Raw genomic sequence first — 22,414 nt, 5'->3', positions numbered from 1 at the left:
CACATCAAATGTGAAAAGGGCAAATAAAGTATGCAGAGCAGCAAATGAACTACAGCCTGTAATTGTAGAACTATAAAGTGCACCTCTGTGGAGAACGAAGGAGATGGTCATAATGTTATGGCTGATCATTGCATATCCATTAGAGCAGTAAATGCGTTATAGTTAATAAGAATATAAAGTGAATACAACTGATCAACACTTTGCCCTAAGGTCATTTGCATGTCCTCCATTGACAAAAGGCCTCTTAGAAAACTGTTACGTGAGATTGATAGTTTGGTTTAGTAGATTTTTAAAGAACTGCTGAGCAGATTTAAATCGGGGTGTATTTAATAACGAGGGTCCATGTGTGAAAATATGATTTTACAGTAGATTTTTGTCGATCGTATATAATCCAAGACGATCCAAAATCAGACAAGGGAAATATACATTTAAAATAACGATCACCTTCTGACATGTTTTTAGTGTTCGCGTCAGTACAAAAAGCTCCCGGGTTCCATTTTGATGGCTTCCCCTAGAGGTCTGTTTTGGCGCTGACTGTTTTGGCTGGAAAAGAGCACGTGGCCCTGGCTGAAATGAGCGCGTGTCAGCGGGAGGTTTGACTGCGCACTTGTGGTTCAGAATGAAGTGTGAGGTGGCCGGTGGAAAGGACAGCTGACCCTTACAGCTCTTCTCTGGTCATCTGCAGCCATTGGTGTCCCTCCTGAAGTAGCCTATACTTGCCCTTTATTTCAATAAGCTGTCACTCGTTGGACTCTTGAATACGTTCTAATGACGTTATGGGTATTTCTGGGCCTTTATTGCTTTGAAGATTATCCCGAATCTGTTCTGGATTAGTTTATCGGCTCGTGTACATGTTAAAACCAAGCTCAACACGTGTATGAACTTGCCTGCATGCTGTAAAGTGAAAACAACAACATTGTTACCATTGTTTTTCTTAAATTTGACTTCATGTTGTAGCCACGATGTCTCAGTATATTGATCAAGAATTATTATTGATGTTGTTATTGTGTGACAAAATACCAAATAATATTTTTTTTACATATTTTTTTATTGATTCTTTTGCCCTTTCTTTAATTGAGGACAGTGTTACCAACATAAAGTCCCGCTTTAATTGCATTAAGGAAGGATTATGAAATGCAGCATGCATAATGCATAGCCTGCATCTGGGAGCATTGTTCCATTAGGCTAATGGGGTAAAAAGAAAGGAAACCAGTGGCACTGTTGTGATGTGAGTATTTAGAAGTTGAATGAAGCATTGCCCTCAGCTCTAGGGGAATAAAAAACACAGTTAAACCTTATTTCACTCCCTCTCGGTCTTGATTGAATGTCTTGTAAACCTGCTGTAAGACAGCCTCTTAATTGATCTATTAGCTGTTGCCTGAGCCCGATGCTCTGTGCTAGCAATGAACGCCATTATTGCTGCCTCGTTCTCCCCCAGGTACCGAGCCTCCTAATCCCATTGCGCATGCATCATTACCTTCAATAACGTTTGGCAGCTTTCCTTTTTGCGGCACTCGTTTAAATGAACTTTCCTTTAAATATTTCACGCGCGCCAAGAGTGTTTGTGTTCTTTTGTGGGCCCTTTAGTTTTTACTGTAACACTCCAGCCCACACACAAACACACACAAACACACACACACACATTGCAGTTACACCGGGCCTTTGCCTGGAAGTTCGTTAACTGTGCTTCATGCGTGTGCATCTGTGCTACGTACATTACCCACTTTACTTGACCCGTTCAGCTGGACACGCCTTTTAAAAATAATCCCTGCGTGATCTTGTTGTGATCTTACACTGAGAAAGACACAGATCGCTACAATGAAGTCAAGCCCGTTTTTTTTCATTATGCATTAATACCAGGTTCTTAAAGTCTCTTTTTTGCGTGTTATTATGACGCATGTCCCGCGCCGATTTTCTTTTAATCAAAACAGTATTCAGGATGCGATTCAGGGAGATTATATTTTTCAGAGATTTGCAGAAACATATCTCGCCTGTCGGACAGATTGGCGGATAATCTGAAAGCACGCCCCGCTGACCTTTACTTTGACAAAAATATAATAAATAACGGCGACCGCGTCTCCTTCATTGCTTCATATGGTTCTTGAAAGCGCGTCTTTTGTTTTGGAATTGTACTCTGTATACAGCAACTTTGAACAGGAAAAATACATAAATATTATTTTTACGTGTTATTTTAATGTTTAATTCCGGTCCATTTTTAAATTTGAGTTTTCTGTTATTTTATATTATTTTATAGGTTATAGATATAAAATGCCTCCTTTTTGAGCGAACATTACAGAGTTTTATACCGGCATCCATGTCACTCTATTTCAGTAGGCCTTTTACCTGGTGTTCAGCGCCTTATCGGATTTATCAACTGAATATGACAAACGTAACAGCGTGTGTTAACAATAATCAACTCCTTTGTCCAGCTTTGGTCAAGTACTCTTCCACTGGCCACAAACTGACCACACGGCTTTCTGAGTCTAAATCTAACCTAATACTCTTATTACATGCTCTAATCCTCCCAATCCCGACCTGGAATAATGTTTATCATTCAGTCACTTCATTTACCGCCTTGTACATTTTGGGTCAGTGAATGGGAAGGGGGCTATTTGAAGTTTAGGCTACATGTTGTTCCCCCCGTTTTTCTTCTTTTACACAGGTCATGTTGAATATTTAAGAAGAAAAAAAGACCTGTCTGTCGGCTTTTGCTTCAAATAAACCTTCTGTTATAAACGTAACAATAAATGATTGTGTGTTTAGTCAGTGTTATTATAATTGTTTGTAATTGTTTATAGTACAATTTTGAGAAATTCTGCTTTAAAAAGAAATGCATCTTATAAATGAAAAAAGTTAATCCCTTGAAATTCTCCCGTGATGAAACAACAACTACCACAATAACAAATACCAATACTAATATTAGTATGCAGCACTGCAACAACAACCTACTACTTCTACTACTAATAATAACAAGAATAAAACAATAAGGATAACTATGAAATTACACTTAAGTTGTGCCAGTGTATTTCACCTGTACCAATGACTCCATAGTAGTTACACTGTTGTTACATGGGTTTTTCATGTGTAATTACATGATAAGTAAATAAACTATTTTAGAGCAATAATAATAATAATAATAATAATAATCTATATTAGACCATCCCTGCTGCTAATATTTAATGACGTAAACAATAATAACTATTTTGTATTTTACAGGTCACAGTGACCTTGAAGGCTCCTTATTCATTTTTGTTTGTTTGATTTGCGGTGAATTTAACAAAACTCTTTGTGTTGTGCTATGAATGATGTTGTCGAATAAATAAATAAATAAATAAATACTCATTAACTCAAAACTATGATATACACTTCCCTAAAACCAAAAGGAAGATGGCTCTGTTTTTATACCGTATTCGACTGCCGTGCTATTCTCGGTGTAAGCTCGCTATAGGCGCTGTATAGACTTCGTTTCTAAGTCTTTCGTCTTATGCATACATAAAAAGGGCGGGAAACACTTGCCGTTGGAATAAGATCTGGATTCAGATGCAATGAACTTGTCCTTGAAGCAACGGGTTTATCGCTTTAGAGAGAGAGCAGAAATGATAGTGTGCTGACTGCCGTATGAGCGAACACGCTCTGAGAGGCTCGCGGGGAGCGGGGACAAGGCTGCATTCATAACGCGTACCCGCGCGCGCTGTTTGATGCCACTAACGATTAAACGATGACAATGAGCGAATGATGTCCCCTTTCTTCCGCGCCTTGTACAGTTCATTCACGTGCTCCGCTGAATTCTGACCTTGCCGCGACGTCCCGGCTCTGCGCGCCCAGTCAAGAACATAAACTTTGATCAAGTGCAGGGCTTCAAATGGTTTAATTGGCCCATTAGAGAGTTATAACCATTGAACACACACACACACACACACACACACACACACACACACACACACACACACGCAAGAAATCATGACAAGAATCAGGGTTGGCAAAAACGCATTCTTATAAAATCGTTTAGAAATGGCAAAACAGAGAACATTTAGAGACCCGTTCACAATGTCATTGTTTTTTTCTTCTTATTTTCTTCTTCTTTTCTTTTTGTCAGATTTTTTTGAGAACACATGTCGTGTGTAAAAGTTTGTGAAATCCTTGTCACAATGTATTGCCAGTTAAATGTAATTTGCTCGATTCAATTTATAGGGAAAATATCTAAATAAAAACATTGTGCGAACATTATGGCACAATTTATACATATATCATGTTTTACACAGTGTGTCAAAGGCAGCAAATAATATAATGAAATTATGCAGAGAATGAAAGTATAAAACTAATAATAATAAACCTAAATGTAAACGTGTACCCTGTAAAAAAAAAATGCATTGGACTAGGTGTGCCCAAACTTTTGCACACGACACTCTAGGCTGCTTTAGATATTCAGCTTCTTGAGCCAATAATCAAATAATAATAATAATAATAATAATAATAATAATAATAACAATAATAGTAAAACAATACAAAGAGACACACGTCACATTTGTCTTTCAAAAAACAAACAAACAAACAAAATAAAAGGAAAAGAGAAAGCAAAAAAACAAACAAACAAAAAAAAACACTGGGAAACATTTAGCACGTGACATCTTGCACGAGAAAGAAACTCCACAAGGAAACACTGGGAAAGACGCATGGCACGGAATAAATAAAACAGTGGATGAAGTGATGAAAGAATAAATACATCCATAAATTAAACCACTAGACTACGATTGCCATTGCAGACATCACGGACGTTTGTTCCATTACGGTTGCATTATTATTATTATCTTTTTTTTAAACATTGCATAAAGTCATCATCAACACCATGGAAATCATACTGTGCAAAATTATGGCTACCTCCGCGTTCACAGTTCCGGCGGAGCGGCCCTTTAAGCGCGCTCACGTTTCAGCTGCCACAAGCTAATTTTATTACTTCTTCATCACAGGTCCTTAGTGCATAACTGAACATAAGTTACAGCAACGTCCCGGTGTTTAAGGGCAGCGCCTCTGCGAGCCTAAACACAGGAGAAACGAGAAAACAGAAGACAAATGTTTAATGAATGCTTCATAGATAGTTAATAAATAAGTTATAAACAGCTTATAATGTAGTAATAACAAGAACACAATGAAGTGTTAAATCCGGGGACAGGTATAATGAATATTGATGCAGTATGCTGTGTTCCAAACCACATTCTACTGTGCTGTAAGTAATGCACCCTTTACAGACTGGTCTAGACCAAAGTAAGAAAAGTTTCCAGCAAAAATGAAGGTTTAATAGAAGCACAAATGAATGTGGACCCACTATTTGGCAAACAAACTTGTCAGTGTTGTTTTTTTTAATATTTCAGTTAAATATATCATTTTATATTGTTAGGGTTAGTATCACTATTATTTCTTTATAAAACATTCATAAACATTTTAAGACTAGTCTTACTCTGTCAAGATAAATGCACAATGATTTTCATACAGGTGCCTAGATGCACGCTTTGTCAAAGATGTTAGCCTTTCCTTACAGCTAAGGAGCTGAAAACGAATAATCCAATAATATTGATCTGTTTTGCCTAAATTTTCCTTGGCATCATATCTTCCTGCTTGTAAAGCCATCAACCCTGTGTTTTGCTAAAGGCTTGTAGCCTCAGGTTTGTAATCCACCTTGATTGGATTTATCCGTGTTTTTCCTGCACGGGGATCACAACTGTTCTCTTTTCAGTGTGGCTGCTGGGAATGTGAAAGTGCTTCAAAGTGCGCACGAGTGCACTCTGGAAGGGCTCACCTGCTTCACCTCTTCATCACAGGTCTGAAAGCGGTCGTCTTGGTGTCCTGCAGCGTTAGACACGTGTCACTGAGCTCAGAGGCTTCGGATTCAGACTTTGGCCCGCTGCAGAATCCTAGAAAAACAAAAGAGCAACTCAGGCACATTCCCCGAGTGACCAGTCCAGGATAAACTGTGCGCTTGTCTGAATTCTGACAGCTTCTCTTTTTAATAGTCACTGACTGTAGCTTGCTTCTGAAAAGCTGTAGCAAGACACGTTTTTTAAATAAAGCAACAGGACTTTAACGAAAGCCCCGTGGTTCCAAAAGCATCAACCCCTGAAAGCATAAGGTATCTCAAAACAACTTTTAGTTCCCTAAAGTATGCTTCTTTAAATAATTATTTTCATAAATAATATGTGCATTATTTCCATAAATTGTATTTCCAAGTATTCAAATCTAAGACTCATTCAAATGTTACCTTTAGGATAAACTGCATAGAACTCTATATTCAAGATGTACCTTCCATGCTGGAGTACTGGCATGAGTCTGTCAGGGCTTGGTAGGATGAACAGTGGAGTTGTAGGCCTCTGTAGTTTCCTGTGCTGTACGCCTTATTAAGCCCCTGCCCTCCTTCAAACAGGTTGTCAGTACTGCCCAGGTTTGCAGGGGCCTGGAGGCCCTTGGCATCCCCACACTGCGCTCCATTGCCCAGTGTGGGCAGCCGAGATGCTTGTAGCTGACAGTGTCCTGCCGCAGCCACAGTCCGTAGCTCCCCTGTATGTTGGGTGCTCCCTAGCACCAGACCAGAAGCTGCTGTCCGAGCCAGGGACCAGATCCGTGGTTTCTGATCCGATGATGCCTGGAAATGGGACAAGGAAATGGGACCCATAGAGGCAGGTAAAGTCGGGAGCTGCTGCTGTTGTTGCTGCTGCTGCTGTTGCTGCTGTTTGGAGCCCAGGGGGTCCAGGTAATCAGGAACAAGAGCTGTCACACCTTTCAGGCCACAGGGGAAAGAGGGGAAGCCGGAGGGCACCGGAAGGTCAGCGTTGCACTCTCTCTTTGGAGGGCTTGACGTCGGTCCAGAAGGCTGGGCAAGGGCGACTGTATCCTGGCCAGATTTTTCACAGTCGCTGTCCAGCTTGTCACAGTCCTCGTCCTCGATGTCGTCCAGGTCACTGAGGTGCAGGTCTCGTTCTTCTTTGCAGTCTTTTGATTCTAGGCAAGGAAGGGCAGACCTATAATTAGGGATCTGGAGTGACTCCAAGAGACCCTCACTTTAAATATTCTATGGATAAATGACATTGTAATTATGTAATAATTACTGAATATTACAGCTGTTTGTGAAGAAGCTCTCGAGACTGTTTCTGAACTTACACATTGTCATGTATTAGCTGCATGTATAATAGTAATATTCAGTAATTACTACGCAATAACTGTGTAATTTACACATACAGAGGATTTGAAGTTGCGTGTATTTACCATCATTTAAAAGAATTACCTTTGGTGACACATTCCTGGTCTGATTTTTCGAGGTTCTCCTTCTTGTCCTCTCCGGCTTTGTTCTTGGGTGACCAGGTCATCTTGTTCTCCTTCTTTAACCTCCGCCGAGCGTTGGCGAACCAGGTTGACACTTGGGTGAGTGTCATTTTGGTGATGATGGCCAGCATGATCTTCTCGCCCTTGGTGGGGTACGGGTTTTTTCGGTGTTCGTAAAGCCATGTCTTCAGAGTGCTTGTGGTTTCGCGAGTGGCGTTTTTCCGCCTGGCTGAGCCGTTGAAATCTACAGAGCCATATCTGGAAAATAAGCGACCTCATGAATTAACCTTGCACAGTTGTATTTAATTGTCTTATTTATACAAGCCGTATGTTTATAGAACTTCAAACTCAAGCGTTTTATTCTGGAGGCCTGGAACTTACCTGTCATACTGGTACTGGCCCAGTGAGTGGTCGTAAGGGTAGTAAGCAGCAGGCTGGCTGATCCCACTGTGGAGGCTGCCCGTGCTCTCCTTAATCTCATACTGGGGATTCTGCACATGGAAAAGAGGCCACAAAATTATTAAAATCAGGAGAAGTAAAGAAACTGGGGAAACAAAGTGTATTTACCCTCAGAAGACTATAGATACTTTACAGTTAACTTTTAAACGGTGGAAATATTTCCTGAGGTTGTGGTCAGTAAAACTGAAACTAGTGATAACTCCTAAATCAACTTCTCTGAATTTAAGGGGTGTATGTGTATATACCTTTTCAAAGCTTTTAAATTATGTTTCCATAAAAAGGTACTCTTTAAAATATATGTGTGTTTACTAAAGCTACAGTCTGCGGACTTAAAGCCCAGTTGTGTGTTGTAGGTTTATCCTTTTGAGAAGGAAACGTGAATATTGAAGGTTTTTTGAGATGAAAATATTAACAACATAAACTGACTAAAGGGTGGGTGGAGTTTATACAAAGTTCAGATAAAAAAAAAAAAAACTTGAAAACAATGTGGTACAAGTAGTTTCTTTAAAGGAAGTACATTCTCACTTTTTATAAATGAGGAAATAGTTAATATAACATTTCAAAAATAATAATAATAAAATAAAATATGCACAGACTCAGGGGTGAGGGCAGTTGTTAATATTTTCATATACAGATATTTTACAAGGATTTTCCTTAGTGACTGTAGTCTCTCTTCTCTAAAGGTGCTGAGACATACACATGAGGTCCCCCTTCCCCAGAGACGTTTAGAGTTTTGAATTCTCACAATTCTGTGTGTTACATTCTGTGGCCTCACATTTTATGTCGGTTTTCAGATTTTTTGGGACATTCATTCAATCATGAACCATCCGTTTGCCATCAGACTTATTAATAACTACTCCAGCCATATTCAGCAGTCACACAGGGCAAATACATGGACGTAGCTGAGACATATCACATAATTTACATGAAACACACAGAGAACCTCAATAATAACACAGTGCAGGGTAAAATATACTTAGATTATGAGACCAACTCAGACAGCTGCCTCATATCTAAGAGAATGACAGAGAGAGAGAGAGAGAGAGAGAGAGAGAGAGAGAGAGAGAGAGAGAGAAGTGATAAATCAAAAGTGATAGAGACAGCGCGCGCTTATCTGCTCGTTTGACTCCAAAAGTTCCTCGCGGCCAAAGACAAGGGAAAATCAATGGCGCGTCGACACCCGCGGAAAAGGGTCTGAAGGGGCTCGATCGATGGAGCTCGAGACCCGGGTCTTTTCTCGTTTCTCACTCTCTCTCTCTGTGTCTTACTCTGTGTCGCGCGCTATCTCTATCTGTTTTGATCAAATGAGAGGGTGCAGAGGCGCGCCTACCAGTGTGGAGTAGATGGCGGAGGGCTCGGCACTGTAGTTGAAGTAGTTGCTGTAGTTGTAGTTGTGCGCGGCGCTGTACGGGGAGCTGTACATGCTGAGCGCGGCGGCGCTGAGGCGGCTCTCGTAGTTGGAGCAGCAGAAGGAGGCGGAGTGCGGCGCGCTCGAGCCCTCAGACACGGACCTGGAAATCGAATCGCAGCAAGTCGTACTGGGGTTTGGCGACACGAAAAACTGCATGAAGAGAACCACGGGAGGTTATTTTTGGAGGGCGTTATTGGTGCCTTACTCTGTCTTTAGCTCAGAATGTAGCCTAGAACACAAAGGGGTGAGGTGGAGGAATTAGTTCCGAATTTCTTTGGGCTAGATATTTACAGCCAGGAGCAAGGGTTTGGGGGTCTATTTGATTGCTGACTCAAGAAAATTATTTGGCAGCTACCCCCCACCCCCACCCCCCAAACCCCCAACACCGGTCAAAGTTTGTTGATATGAAATTCTAAGCGAGACTCACACTGGACATTCGAGTAAAGTAACACGACATTGGGGCAGAAAAATAAACATAAGAAATGACAGCAGTGTCGGTGTTATGCCATATTTTTTTTGTAATTACATTTTTCAACGTGTTAAACTCCGCAAAGAACAAATAAACAAAGAGGCGCTGGAAAATGACGTATAGAAACTTCTAGATAAACTATATTTGACTCTTCAAAATATGCCATTGCAGCGGGATTGTCCAAACTTTTGCAGCGTACGACTGTGTTTCAAAAAAATATACGGCGAAATAGTAATAATAATACAATAATATTAATAATAATTACAAATCTCCAAACCCTAATATTTGTAACGCCTCTCTCAGCTAAAATTAAACGTGTCCCAAAACTTTCTGGAGCGAACTGAAGAAAGTTTGCCTCTCTACAGCAGCTCAGGGTACGAGAAAAGCGGGCTATAAATAAAGCCACGCGTCGTTACAGTTTAGACCCAGTTCAAAGTTGACCAATTTAGCTGCGCGTGAGGAAGGGAGCGCGGCAGTGGTGAAAGGGAGGAGTCGGGACTCCGCAATTACACCTTAAAGGTAATGTACACATGTTTTTGTCACCCCACAACAACACGTGAGTTCATTCATAATTCAAATTACTCCAAATATCGCTATAGGTGCCCGGGACACGTGCGGTAAAAATGAGAAGTCAACGCACCGGCTCATAAATCAAGGCAGACACCTGCAAAAAAATACAGTACAGCAATGAACAGTCATATTTCTGAAGGCGCTAGAATGTTGTCACTTACCTGAGAAGTTGCAGTGTAAGGATATCCGAACTGAGAGAAAGACATAGCTGCTTCTTTTGTTACCATCAGCAAATATTCTTCTCCGCTGATCGATTGAAACCAAATCTACTTCAAATCCAGCGTCTTACACGCATTTCCAACGCTCGGCCTTTCGCTCAATAATAGATGACTGCACTTTAAGAAGGGGGGGAGTGCTGAGGCTGTTTACGCCTGCCCTTACTTTTTATATATATGCCTTAATCCCCCAAAGGAAACAAGAAATTAGAGTAAATCCTAATCAAGTACTAGCAACAGCAACAACAACACACGCGCACGCACGCGCACGCACACACACACGCGCGCACCCACACACACCCACACACCCAATGCAAAAAAAAAATATTGTTGCTGGTGCTGAAGAAAGCTTAAAGGATAACGTAAGACTTGCAAGATATGGACTTCTGCTTGTGCCATTATTTGTGCCTCTATAGTTCTTTAGCATTCATCCATGCAGGGCTAGCGGCGTGACGTCACTGTAATCCCGGCGGCTGGGAGAGAATAATGTGTTTGCCAATCACATCTAGCAGCGCGCTTCTCCTCAGATGTGTTTTGCAACCCCCTCCACCAGCCAGCCCCCTCCCCTCCACCACACACACACACACACACACACAAACTCATTCAAGCGCGCTCCCATCCCGTCCTGTCCTCTCGCTTTTGAGCATTAAAACATTTAAAAGCTTAGAAAAAAAACCGTAAAAAGCTCTTTGTTTGAATGACTTTGAAATAAACATACACTGATATCATTTTAAAAATATGTTTTTTTTAAATATTTAAACATTACCACATATTTGTTGCTAGGACAAAAATTAAACTTGTGATGTTTACTAATCTGTATGGGTTGTATAGGAGTTTATCAGTAAACAAACAAACAAACAATCAATCAAACAAAAACATAACAACTTCCCCATTTTAAAAATGTTTATCATTGTATTTATTAAAGGGCTTAAATCTATCTATCTATCTATCTATCTATCTATCTATCTATCTATCTATCTATCTATCTATCTATCTATCTATCTATCTATCTGTCTACACAAACACACACTACAACAACTTTTTATTGTCGTAAATTAAACGATTTCACGGTGTAATCTAACTTATAAACACTTGTGTTACTACAGTCCGGATGACGCTGATAACGCTGCAGATGAGCAGCGGTACTCGCTGGACGCACTGTTGCAGGACCTCGCATCTGTCCACACGCCCTGGTGTTGATAACGCTGATGTTTCCATCTCTGTGTGTTACCGAGAAGCGGCGGTCCCTTGTAGCGCGCATGCGCACAGAGGAGTCGGACTCTCTGGCAGGTCAATACGGGACTGATTGATGCGCGTCCCGGGACCTACGTGACCATTACGAGAAATGCGTAATTGCGTCAATTAACAGATGGAAATGGCCTTGTTTAACCAGGCACTTACGCACTGAGAATACAGGCTTTGAGGTGAAACTGGAAGAGCGGACTGGAAAATAAAGAAGAATAGGGAAGTGAGGAGGGGAAGGGGAGGTGGATGGGGGTCTGCAAGCCAAAAAAAGCAAGAAAAAAAATAGAAAAAGAGAAATGAAGTGGAAGCCGAGTCTCTGATGGGTAATTACATGCTGCGGTGGGAGGGGACGGGAACTGATTTGAATTGAATGAGACGCACTTGAAAGAACCGAGAAACAGCGCGGAATCAAATGTGGGCAAAGGGGAAAAATATAAAGATTATTTGATGTTGAAACAATATAATTAGAAAGGGGAATGAAATCTGTCACGTTATTCCTCTCTCTCTCTCTCTCTCTCTCTCTCTCTCCCTCTCTCTCTCTCTCTCTCTCTCTCTCTCTCGCTCTCTCCCTCTCTCTCTCTCTCTCTCTCTCTCTCTGTGTCTGAACTATAGGCTGTGGTTATTACCACCTCAGATAACCCTTCTCCCCTGTTTCTTCTTTGCCATAACACACCGTTTTGTTGTGTTGTGTGTAAAGCGCATCATTACGCATCACGCAACTCAGTCACACTAGTGACGTCACCCAGTTGTCCTATACCCTGAATTTCATCACAGGTTCAGAGAGAGAGAGAGAGAGAGAGAGAGAGAGAGAGAGAGAGAGAGAGAGAGAGAGAGAGATCTCGTCGCTCATGCTTAAAAAAAGAAAGGGGTGGGGGGGAGATCTCCAGCCCAGAGATCCCACTGCGATTACGGACGCTCTCATCGAGTGGCGCCAGAGAGCCGCGCGTAAAGATGTAAAGATGGAAACACACACACACACACACACACACACACACACACACACACACACACACACACACACACACAGTCTCGTCGAGCACGCGTCCTGACCCGCAGTGACACACCGGCCCATGAATACTTTATGGTGGTTCATTCGGAGCCACTGACAGTTGGCTACGAGGGCCGTGCGGAGGACTAGGGAACACACTCATATTACCCGTATGTCCCCGGATGAGGGGAGAAGGGGGACTAGGTGTCATTTTTAACTTCCATTAAAACACAGCAGGGACATTTGTGAAACCAGAACTCTTACAGTAACTCAAAGCTTTATATTGATTCCCAATGTGTACAATATTGTCATTTCTTAATAGTTCTACTAGCAGTTTTATAACAGGTTCATTTACTTAATTACAACATTTGTGCTAATTACATGTTAAGTAGTATGTAATAAACAACCCCGTTTGCTCTAATAGTTTTGATGGAATGTATTTATTTAGAAGTACTGTTTACATATGAATCTTTCAAATGTAATAAAGTCAGGGCGCCTGGGCTTTAGACGACTAAGAAAACAATTAATTATTAGATAGATTCATTGATTGATAATTATTAAAGACATATCCTTGACCTTAAAGTCTTCCTTAAAGTGCAGATGTTGACACAGAACAAATGTTTATCGTACCCCCAAAGAACTGTTCACTGGATGCTTCTAAAAACTTTTGGAAAGTTTTATTTTAAATCAGATTTTGAAGACACTATATAAACCCTTTACATAAATAATAATAATAGTAATAATAATAACCCCCAGCAAGCTGCAGAGGCATGAAGGACACAACGAAATGCTAAGGTCAGGGGCCTCACAGGAGAGTGGCATGGCTCCCTCATGGAACGTAGGTGACCATAATACCTTACTGTATCCCGAGCTTCTTGCAAGGGCAACGCATGATAGCCTGAGTGCATATGGGCCCACTCATGCATTATGTATAGGCAGCAGGGTGCTGGATCGGGGAGATGGAGGGGGAGTTAGGGAGGGGGTTGTGAAACCTAAAGCTGCTTTAATTGAAGAGGCAGGGCACACTGACCAGCTCTTTAATTCGCCCAGATCACTTTTCCGACTCACTAGCCTCTTCTCAAGCCCGTTGCCCCGTCCTCGGAGCCACTTCGTCTGAAGTCACACGTCACTGGTCCCCCATGATTGCTACAGTATCAACTTTTAGTTGTGGGCAGGAGATTCTGCCTCTGTCTGCACATATGCAGGGATTTACAGAGTGCTAAATGGCTACTGCTTTGGACACACGATCACATGGGTGAAATCTTTTAGCTGATAAGCCATATTGTGTATAAGTCAGAGACCAGCATTTCCAGACAAAATGGCCATTGAATAAAGCCAGGTTTCAGCACACACACATATATATATATATATATATATATATATATATATATATATATTAATGTTCTCCTCACAGTGGAACGAATGACACAAACCCCTGTGGGGCTGGAACTTTCTGAATATTTCTATTATTTCAAACCAGATTCTGAAAATGAGTGGTCTGTACTGCACTATTAGCTGTTGTAACTGGAAATGATAAATTAGGGGATGGCCCCTGGTGTTTGCATTGCATTAACTTTAACCTTACTCAGGGCTCTGTAAAATTCACATGCAATTCTTTAGATGATTTCAGGAGCTAACCTTGGTTTCTCAGTGGTGCTGCTGTATATTAGAAATTCAATACACTTGCACATTTTGTAATGAAAGTTTATATCACTTGCTCTGGGAAATGTCATTTTATATTGTTAATTGTGTTGAAATGTTGGAGTGCTCTTGTCCTCGGGTTTATTTCTGGAAGCACCGTCACTAGCTGCCAAAGACTAATGTATAGTTAATATACAGTGTGTTCTAAAATGTCTGTAGCACAGGTAGGTGAATGGGCTCTTTGGTTACTTGTACGTGTGTGTGTGTGAGTGTGTGTTAGCCTTGCATGAGGATTATGAGGGCTCAGAGCCACTGCACAGAAAGGTTAAACCAACAGCTGGCTTCACCTTCTCATTTAATACATTTCTCCTGCTGCTTTAATGAATTTCACAAAGCTTTGCCGGTTTTTTCATAAGACAGATCAGAGCTTTTTTTTATGAAATAATAATAAGGGGAGACACAGAGAGAGGTAGAATGGAAGGGAGGGGACATTTTCCAATGCAAAGGACTGATATCTCATTAGGCAAAGCTGATATAGGCCTGATATATTCCAATGAATCCTCCACACAAGGTCCTTAGTTATTACACACACACACACACACACACACACACACACACACACATATGCTTATTTCTTCGTCCAAGTATTAATACTGCCAAATTATCCAAAAAGTGATACTGAAGTAATAAATATTCTAATGAGTCATGCTCATATTCTAATGAATGTGGTCATAGCAGTGCCCAGCAAAGCCCAGAATAAACGTCTTCAGATTAAATTGACCACGGATAGACTTTAATATCTTTATTAAATAATCACAACCCCCCAAAAATGTCACTTTTTCTCTAATGAGGCCTCTTTGTAATGAACCAGGGTTCATTATTATGCTATAGCTCTTCCTATGTCAACACTAGGCTTTGATTAATCACTCATATCTCTGGTTTATGAACTTATGAAGCAAGAAGCAAGTGTGAAAGGTCAGTCTAGCTTGATTGGTTTAATAATAATAATAATAATAATAATAATAATAATAACAATTTAAATTAAGAAAATTATATGGTTTTGTAGATGGTATAATGCCCTTTAGGGAAATGTGGGTCCAAACCATGGGTGTGTATATAAACTATAACAGTTCTATAACTTAATGTGATATTCACAAAATTGGGGAAAAAAATAATATGTAAAATTCTGACATTGTTTCCACTCTGTCTGTATTCTCAAAAATGTGTTGACCCATTGTCTGTAAATGGGTAAAAAAACAAACTATCTCAGAGACCTCCTCTCTCTTCGCTCAGGGCTGAGTCATCTGGAGTCAGTTGAGACAACCCCAAACATTGAAAAGCATGAACAGAGATGGAGATATCGCTCTGTTCCTTCTCCACAGGTAGGTAATATTGATGTTTGTTTGCTGTAGATGGAACTGACTCTAAATTTGTCAGAGCACTAACTGCAAGAAAGTAAACACAGACTGAAAGGTCTACAAAACTAAACAAATGTAGTTACAAACGAGTTTCTTTTATAATTCAAACCGAATAAAAAAATTACAGACAAGTTCAACTTCAGCTACAAACAAAACAACAGTCATTTTCCCTCCAACCTACCATTCCACCTTAAGAGACTTTGAGCTTCTGAATGTAAACAAACCAGAGAATAGCATTTCTCCTGACATTCCTTTAAGGCAGTTCACAAAACAGTGTAAGTCAAGTACATGTTTGGAAGTGCATGTTGTTGTTCTGTGAAATGTGTGGATATGTATAGGCATCAGCAGCTGGCAGAAGCCCCGTAGGCTCAGCTGTAAACCTGTCATCGATGCTACTGTCAGGGATTTGTAACTTTGTCAAAGACAGTGGCCTGGCACTCATTCCTGGAAATGGCCGAAAGTGACTGTGGGTATTTTTAAGTGTGTTCAAAGACCACCCATAATTGGATTTATTTACACTCAACAGTGTAATTATGTACACATTCAAGTATTAGTATCAAAAGGAGGGCTTTATTTCCCAAAAATAATCCCCCCAAAGTTCAATCTTAAAAGATAGTGGCATTCTGTTAGTCATCATCATCATCATCATCATCATCTTCTTCTTCTTCTTCAAACAGATGATGTGATGTGGAGTGGGGAGTTTTTAGTCTTCAGTAGCAGACTGAGTTAAAGATTTTAATTCTTTTGTGTCTATTTCCTTTTCTCATTTCCAGCTTCTAGACAGTTACACATCCTTTCAGACCAATAGCACTGAGATGTCACAGTGGAAAGATGGACAGAATACTCCATGAACAAGTTGGAGCCTGATATTATGTTTACAACTTTGAGATGATTTAATGCCTATTTGAAGGTGGTAATAGTTTTGCTGGTCCACCAGGTCTTGCATGGATATTAGGTGCCCCATTTTCTCTATATCATTTCATATATATATTTCATCATTTTTGGAATACTGATTAAGGAAGCCCCTGCTCTGTCACTAAGTTTCCCTTGACTCCCCCCTTCTGCAGGTTGATTATTTTAATTCTAATGTCAGTAATAGCTCTTCTTTACAATAGAACTGGCTCAGAGCTACAATACTGACCTTTGGGAGGAGCTTAAATCAATGCAAAGTAGTCCCTGTTTATTGTATAATACTGTTTCTTTCTCTGCATATTTTATATTCATGCCGTCTCATTTTCACCTGGTAAACAACTAAATGAGCCTGTGGTGAGTCCTCTGGAAGACAGCTTAGATCTTTCCAAAAGGAGTTTATGTGTTTTGGAAAATTTCCTTTTGTTGCTCTTAAGCTGAGAGAGTAAACAGTGTTTCACTGCTGTCAGTCTGATTAAGATGATCTTGCCTGATGCCTTACAACATGAGACATGAGTAGCAGCAGCGTCCATGTTTCAAATTGTCCTAACTTTACCTCTTTATTCGTTTTTTCAAATCTGTTCTTTTCAATTTTTTCTGCTTCTTTTACTTCTTCTTCTTCTTCTTCAAAATATCCTCTGTTCAATCAATTAATTAATCAATCAGTCTGTCAGACCTAATTAGCACCTTTCAAACAAATTGAACTGCAATTCAAAGAGAACAAAAATAATACAAAATATTAATGAAGTTATAGAGGATTTCATAAAATGGTAAAATATATAAAAATGTAGATAAAACCGAATTAAGCTAATTCTAATTATTCAGTAATTAATAAACAAATTAAGATACAATTAAGTAAATTAAAACAATGAATAAAAAGAAAATACTGAAAAGCATATTAATGAAAAAGGTGAAGAATTTCACTGTGTTCATTGTATTCACTCTCTCTCTCTCTCTCTCTCTCTCTCTCTCTTTCTCTCTCTTCTCTTCTTTTCTGTCTCTTCTCTTCTGTCATTCAAAATGTCATTATTGGTTCAGTCTGCTCTCTCTTTCTCTCTCTCTCTCTCTCTCTCTCTCTCTCTGTTTCTCTCTCTCCCCTGGGAGAGGTCCCATCTGCAGCTGGTTGCGGGCGGTTAAGTGAAAAGTGGTGCCAATACAAATAGCTGTGCTTGATGTTTGTTTGCATAAACTGTTTTGAGAGGCTGCACCAGTTTTCTTCCTTCTGCCCGCTCTCTTTGTGCTGGTGTGAGGGGAGGGGGTGGGACTCGTCAGAATGAGGTTGGGTTGGAGGCTGTGTGTAAGCCAGAGGACATAATGTTTTACCCAAGCGCTGATGTTTGATTTGATTTGATTTCTTTGCCTCATTCAGTTTTTCCAAATAACATGAATATATATTTACATCTATAGCTGTTGTTTCAGTTCATCCCTGGGTCCCCGAGGATCTTCTCCACAGCCGTCTGGCTTCTGTGGTTTGGTTTCTTGGGGAAGGCCAGAGGGTTAAGCCTTATATTCTGCCAGTATTAAAGCAACACAGGCTGCAGTAATGTCAAATTTACTTTTCCACTCACCATCACTTCAAAGGCCCAGGCTCTGGGTACCGCTCTGTATTAGTAAGGAGAAGTCGTCCTAATTGAGAAGCGAGGTTTCTTGCCTTTCTCTTTTGATTTCGCTCCTGGGCCAAGGCTACTCCAGAGGAGGGGAAAATGCAGAGGCATGTAGGGCGGGATTGGGATTGGGTTACATGTGCGGAGAAGAAAAGAACACTCATTTATCCCTCCATTAGCACAGGCACGTTCACGTTTCGGCTTCTCGTCCTGAGGAACGAAGCCAAAGCGAAAGTGACCAATTGGTCGTCATCGTCACTTATCTGCACTCATTCCGCAGGTTTAGCTGAATTGACCTGACCGCTTTCATCTTCAGGTGAGTGCGGCGAGCTGGAGGTAACTAAGACCAGACAAGGCTGGGCCGTGGAAGCCTGCTCGCATTGCCCCCGCCGTCTAGCCTTGCCTCGGTGGGATAAAAACGGCATTTCCACCCAGTGACAGTTCAATTGCAGGGGCCTCTGGTCCTCATTTGCAGTCCAGAGCTTTCTCCGCCACGCTCGGCCTCCAAACACAAGCCAGATGCCTCCCAAAATGTTCCCTCCACACGTTTTGGTTTTCATCTGCTGTGCCGGGGCTGTGTAATGTCAGCCCCCGTGGCTTAAAGACGCATTATACCCATGTTATCGGACAAGGAGCTAAGGGTTGCTGAGCCTATGTGCCTCTACTTTACCCACTTTGTCTTGACAGGATCATCTTTAACCACTAAACACACTCTTCACCCTCTACCCCTAAGACACATGTTACACAAGTTGGGATGAGCTTACCATGCCTTCCTCCTCACATTTATAGAGGGATTGGAAGATGAAAAAGCACATAAAATTTACTGCCGAACCGTTATATTGACATATTCAAAGAATCCTCTTAAACCGCAGATGTCCGTTTGGGGCCTAAAGCTAAAGTTCGACCGCGTTTGTTATAAAACAGTCAAGCGCCAGTGCTCTGTGAAACAAAAGGCAGCAGCGTTTAATTCCAAACAGAAAGCTGGCTTTTGTTGCGCTCTCGTGTAAGACACCAGGAATGTCACCCCTCGCTCCATAAACGATGTCATGCATTTTTGGAAGTGCTCGACACAGCATGGCCAATGCGCTTTGCCATTTCTCTTCATTCCTATTTGTTTCTTCTCTGTTCTAATTGCCTGATTGGTAGCTAGAACTCAGAAGGGTTATGGTGTTTTTCCCCTAAACAGGAATCTGGATTTAACTATAGACTACAGCACACCTTGACTTCTTCTGTCTTCTAGAGAGAGAGAGAGAGAGAGAGAGAGAGAGAGAGAGAGAGAGAGAGAGGAGAGAGAGGGAGAGGGAGAGAAACAGAGGCAGAGAGTAAGAGTGAGAGAGAGAAAGAGCAAGAAAGAGAAACAGAGAGAGAGAGAGTAAGAGTGAGAGAAAGACAGAGCAAGAAAGAGAAACAGAGAGAGAAAGTATGTGTGAGAGAGAGAGCAACAGAGACCGTGAAAGAGTGAGAAAGAGAGAGAGCAATAAACAGAGAGAAAGAGAGAGCAGGAATGAGAGAGAGCAAGAAACAGAAAGAGAGAGAGTGGTGCAGGCATAGAGAGAGAGAGGGAAAGAGAGAGAGAGAGAGAGAGGTGAGGTGCCAGAGAGAGAGAGAGAGAGAGAGAGAGAGAGAGAGAGAGAGAGAGAGAGAGAGAGAGAGGAACAGCGGCAGAGAGTAAGAGTGAAAGAAAGACAGCAAGAAAGAGAAACAGAGAGAGAAAGTATGTGTGTGAGAGAGAGAGCAAAAGAGACAGAGAAAAAGTGAGAGAGAGCAATAAACAGAGAGAAAGGAGAGAAAGAATGAGAGAGAGCAAGAAACAGAAAGAGAGAGAGAGTGGTGCAGGCAGAGAGAGAGAGAGAGAGAGAGGGAGAGAGAGAGAGGGGTGAGGTGCAGACAGAGAGAGAGAAAGAGAGAGAGAGAGAGAAGAGAGAGAGAGAGAGAGAGAGAGAGAGAGAGAGAGAGAGAGAGAGAGGGGTGAGGTGCAGACAGAGAGAGAGAAAGAAAGAGAGAGAGAGAGAGAGAGGAGAGAGAGAGTGAGAGAGAGAGAAAAGAGAAGAGAGAGAGAGAGAGAGAGAGAGAGAGAGAGAGAGAGAGAGAGAGAGGGTGCAGGCAGAGAGAGAGAGAGAAAAAGAGAGAAAGAGAGAGGGAAAAAAAAAACAATAACCGACCTGAAAGCAGATGTTACATAGCTGCCAACATCAAACGCTCTTGTTAGCGTACAGAAGGTGAAATTAAATAGCTTTGATTGGCCGAGTCGCTGGTTATTGTAAAGTACTGGTGAACATGGCTCTTACACAGATTTTGACCTTGGCTCACTGCCCATACGTCATCGGATTTCAAACGCGGCAACAGCTTGCTGGTGTTAGTGCTAATTTTTGATTTGCAGATTGTCAAGCTTACTTGGAGATCAAGGCGCTCGGTTCAGATCTCAAGGGTATTCCATATTGATTTAGAAGCGGCTCTTCTAAGCAAAGTCCAGGCTACAGTAGTAGGCTTCGTCCTTGAAATGCAGTACAGTTCCTTTTAAGATATTTGTCTGTCTCGCTGCTCTCTCTGATGTAAGCTGTAAGTTGTCTGAGATCTGGGGTATTCTAGCTGGCCGTTACTAGCGCAGATACACTGAGGTCTGTTGGAGGTAGTCTGGCCAAGGGTGGGCTCCACAGTGAATGCAGCCCCTTCAACAAGGGTGCTGTTTACTTTGAACCTGAGGAACTAGGCACATAGAGCTACAGTTAGCGCAGGTTGTTAAATGGTGCTGCGGAGAGAACCAAGCCTTAAATTTCACATTTCAAACATCGCAGCTCTCGCCACAAGGTGCTGAAAGTAAATATAGAACTTTGGCTTGAGCTTAACCAAATATCAGCTCAGACCTGGACTAAAAATACTTATACTCTGCGGACAGGTATTATGGGCTCGTAAATTTTAGAGTCACTAAGGGGGCACTAGCCACAAGGAGTGGCGTAAAATGGGACCAAGAAGTTACAATCTCTGGGTCCTCATTTCAGCATTTCACGGCCTGATTTAGTGATCTCACTGAGGACATATATATTCACAGTAATCACTGTTCAGGTTCAGTCAGGTTAAAAGCACAGATCAATGTTTGCTTCAAACTGGTCTGGTACCAAGATAAATAGGTCAGCTGATCTGTAGTTTAGCCACAGGTAAAATATCTGTACTCTGGCTCTGTCAACAAACTTGCGTTTCAGAATCTACAGGAACGTATAAAGCCTTATTCAGAATTGAGCTAGAGTTGTGATTTAACTGAGTACTTGACATGTGCTTTTCATTGCAATCAGATCACTGATGGAGATTGTTATTGTATTTAAAGAGCAGCCTGGTCTCAGTATATATTCGTATTTTACACATGCAAATGAATCTAGACCAAAACTCACGCGTACGTTTGGATACAACATTATCCCCAAGAACAGAACACATTTATGCAGCACATTTTTCTTGATGAAACTCATAACAAATGCATTGAGATTTCATTCATTCATTCGTTATCTGTAACCCTTATCCAGTTCAGGGTCACAGTGGGTCCAGAGCCTACCTGGAATCATTGGACGCAGGTGGGAATACACCCTGGAGGGGGCGCCAGTCCTTCACAGGGCAACACACACACACTCACACATTCACTCACACCTACGGACACTTTTGAGTCACCAATCCACCTACCAACGTGTGTTTTTGACTGTGGGAGGAAACCGGAGCACCCGGAGGATACCCAAGCAGACATGGGGAGAACACACAAACTCCTTACAGACAGTCACCCGGAGCGGGAAACGAACCCACAACCTCCAGGTCCCTGGAGCTGTGTGACTGCGACACTACCTGCTGTACCACCATGCCATTGAGATTTTAAACCATAAATATAACTATATATACATAGAAGCACCAATTACGTTTTTTCGTTAAAATCTAAGTTGCTATCTCAATATTTCCAGATCATCTCATTATACTGCGATGCTAAGTCAATATATTGACTTAGTATTCCAAATTAATGACGTAGTATCTCAAAACAATAAGATACTAACTCAATATACTGTCTTAGTATCTCAAAATAACGAGATAATATTTGAAATATTGAGAGAGCAACTTACATATTAATGAAAAAACGTGATTGGTGCTTTTATGAGGCAGACACAGGCTGTTTCTATGATCCTAATCTGATAGAGTGTGT

General features: G+C 41.2%; 1 protein-coding gene across 1 annotated transcript; it reads right to left on the bottom strand.

Moving 5' to 3' along the window:
- Positions 1-4,609: 4,609 nt before the first annotated feature.
- Positions 4,610-10,447, bottom strand: LOC136677526 (Iroquois homeobox protein 6a-like). Its single transcript, XM_066655096.1, is given in 7 exon segments — positions 4,610-5,036; positions 5,795-5,909; positions 6,295-6,990; positions 7,286-7,569; positions 7,693-7,802; positions 9,101-9,331; positions 10,382-10,447. Coding segments are annotated over 6 exon segments (1,497 nt in total). The 3' UTR covers positions 4,610-5,036; positions 5,795-5,799.
- Positions 10,448-22,414: the final 11,967 nt, after the last annotated feature.

This window comes from Hoplias malabaricus, chromosome X2 (genome assembly GCF_029633855.1).
Source record: "Hoplias malabaricus isolate fHopMal1 chromosome X2, fHopMal1.hap1, whole genome shotgun sequence".
Lineage (NCBI taxonomy): Eukaryota > Metazoa > Chordata > Actinopteri > Characiformes > Erythrinidae > Hoplias > Hoplias malabaricus.
Note: the sequence above shows the minus strand (reverse complement) of the source record. Positions and strands in the feature narration are given on the sequence as shown.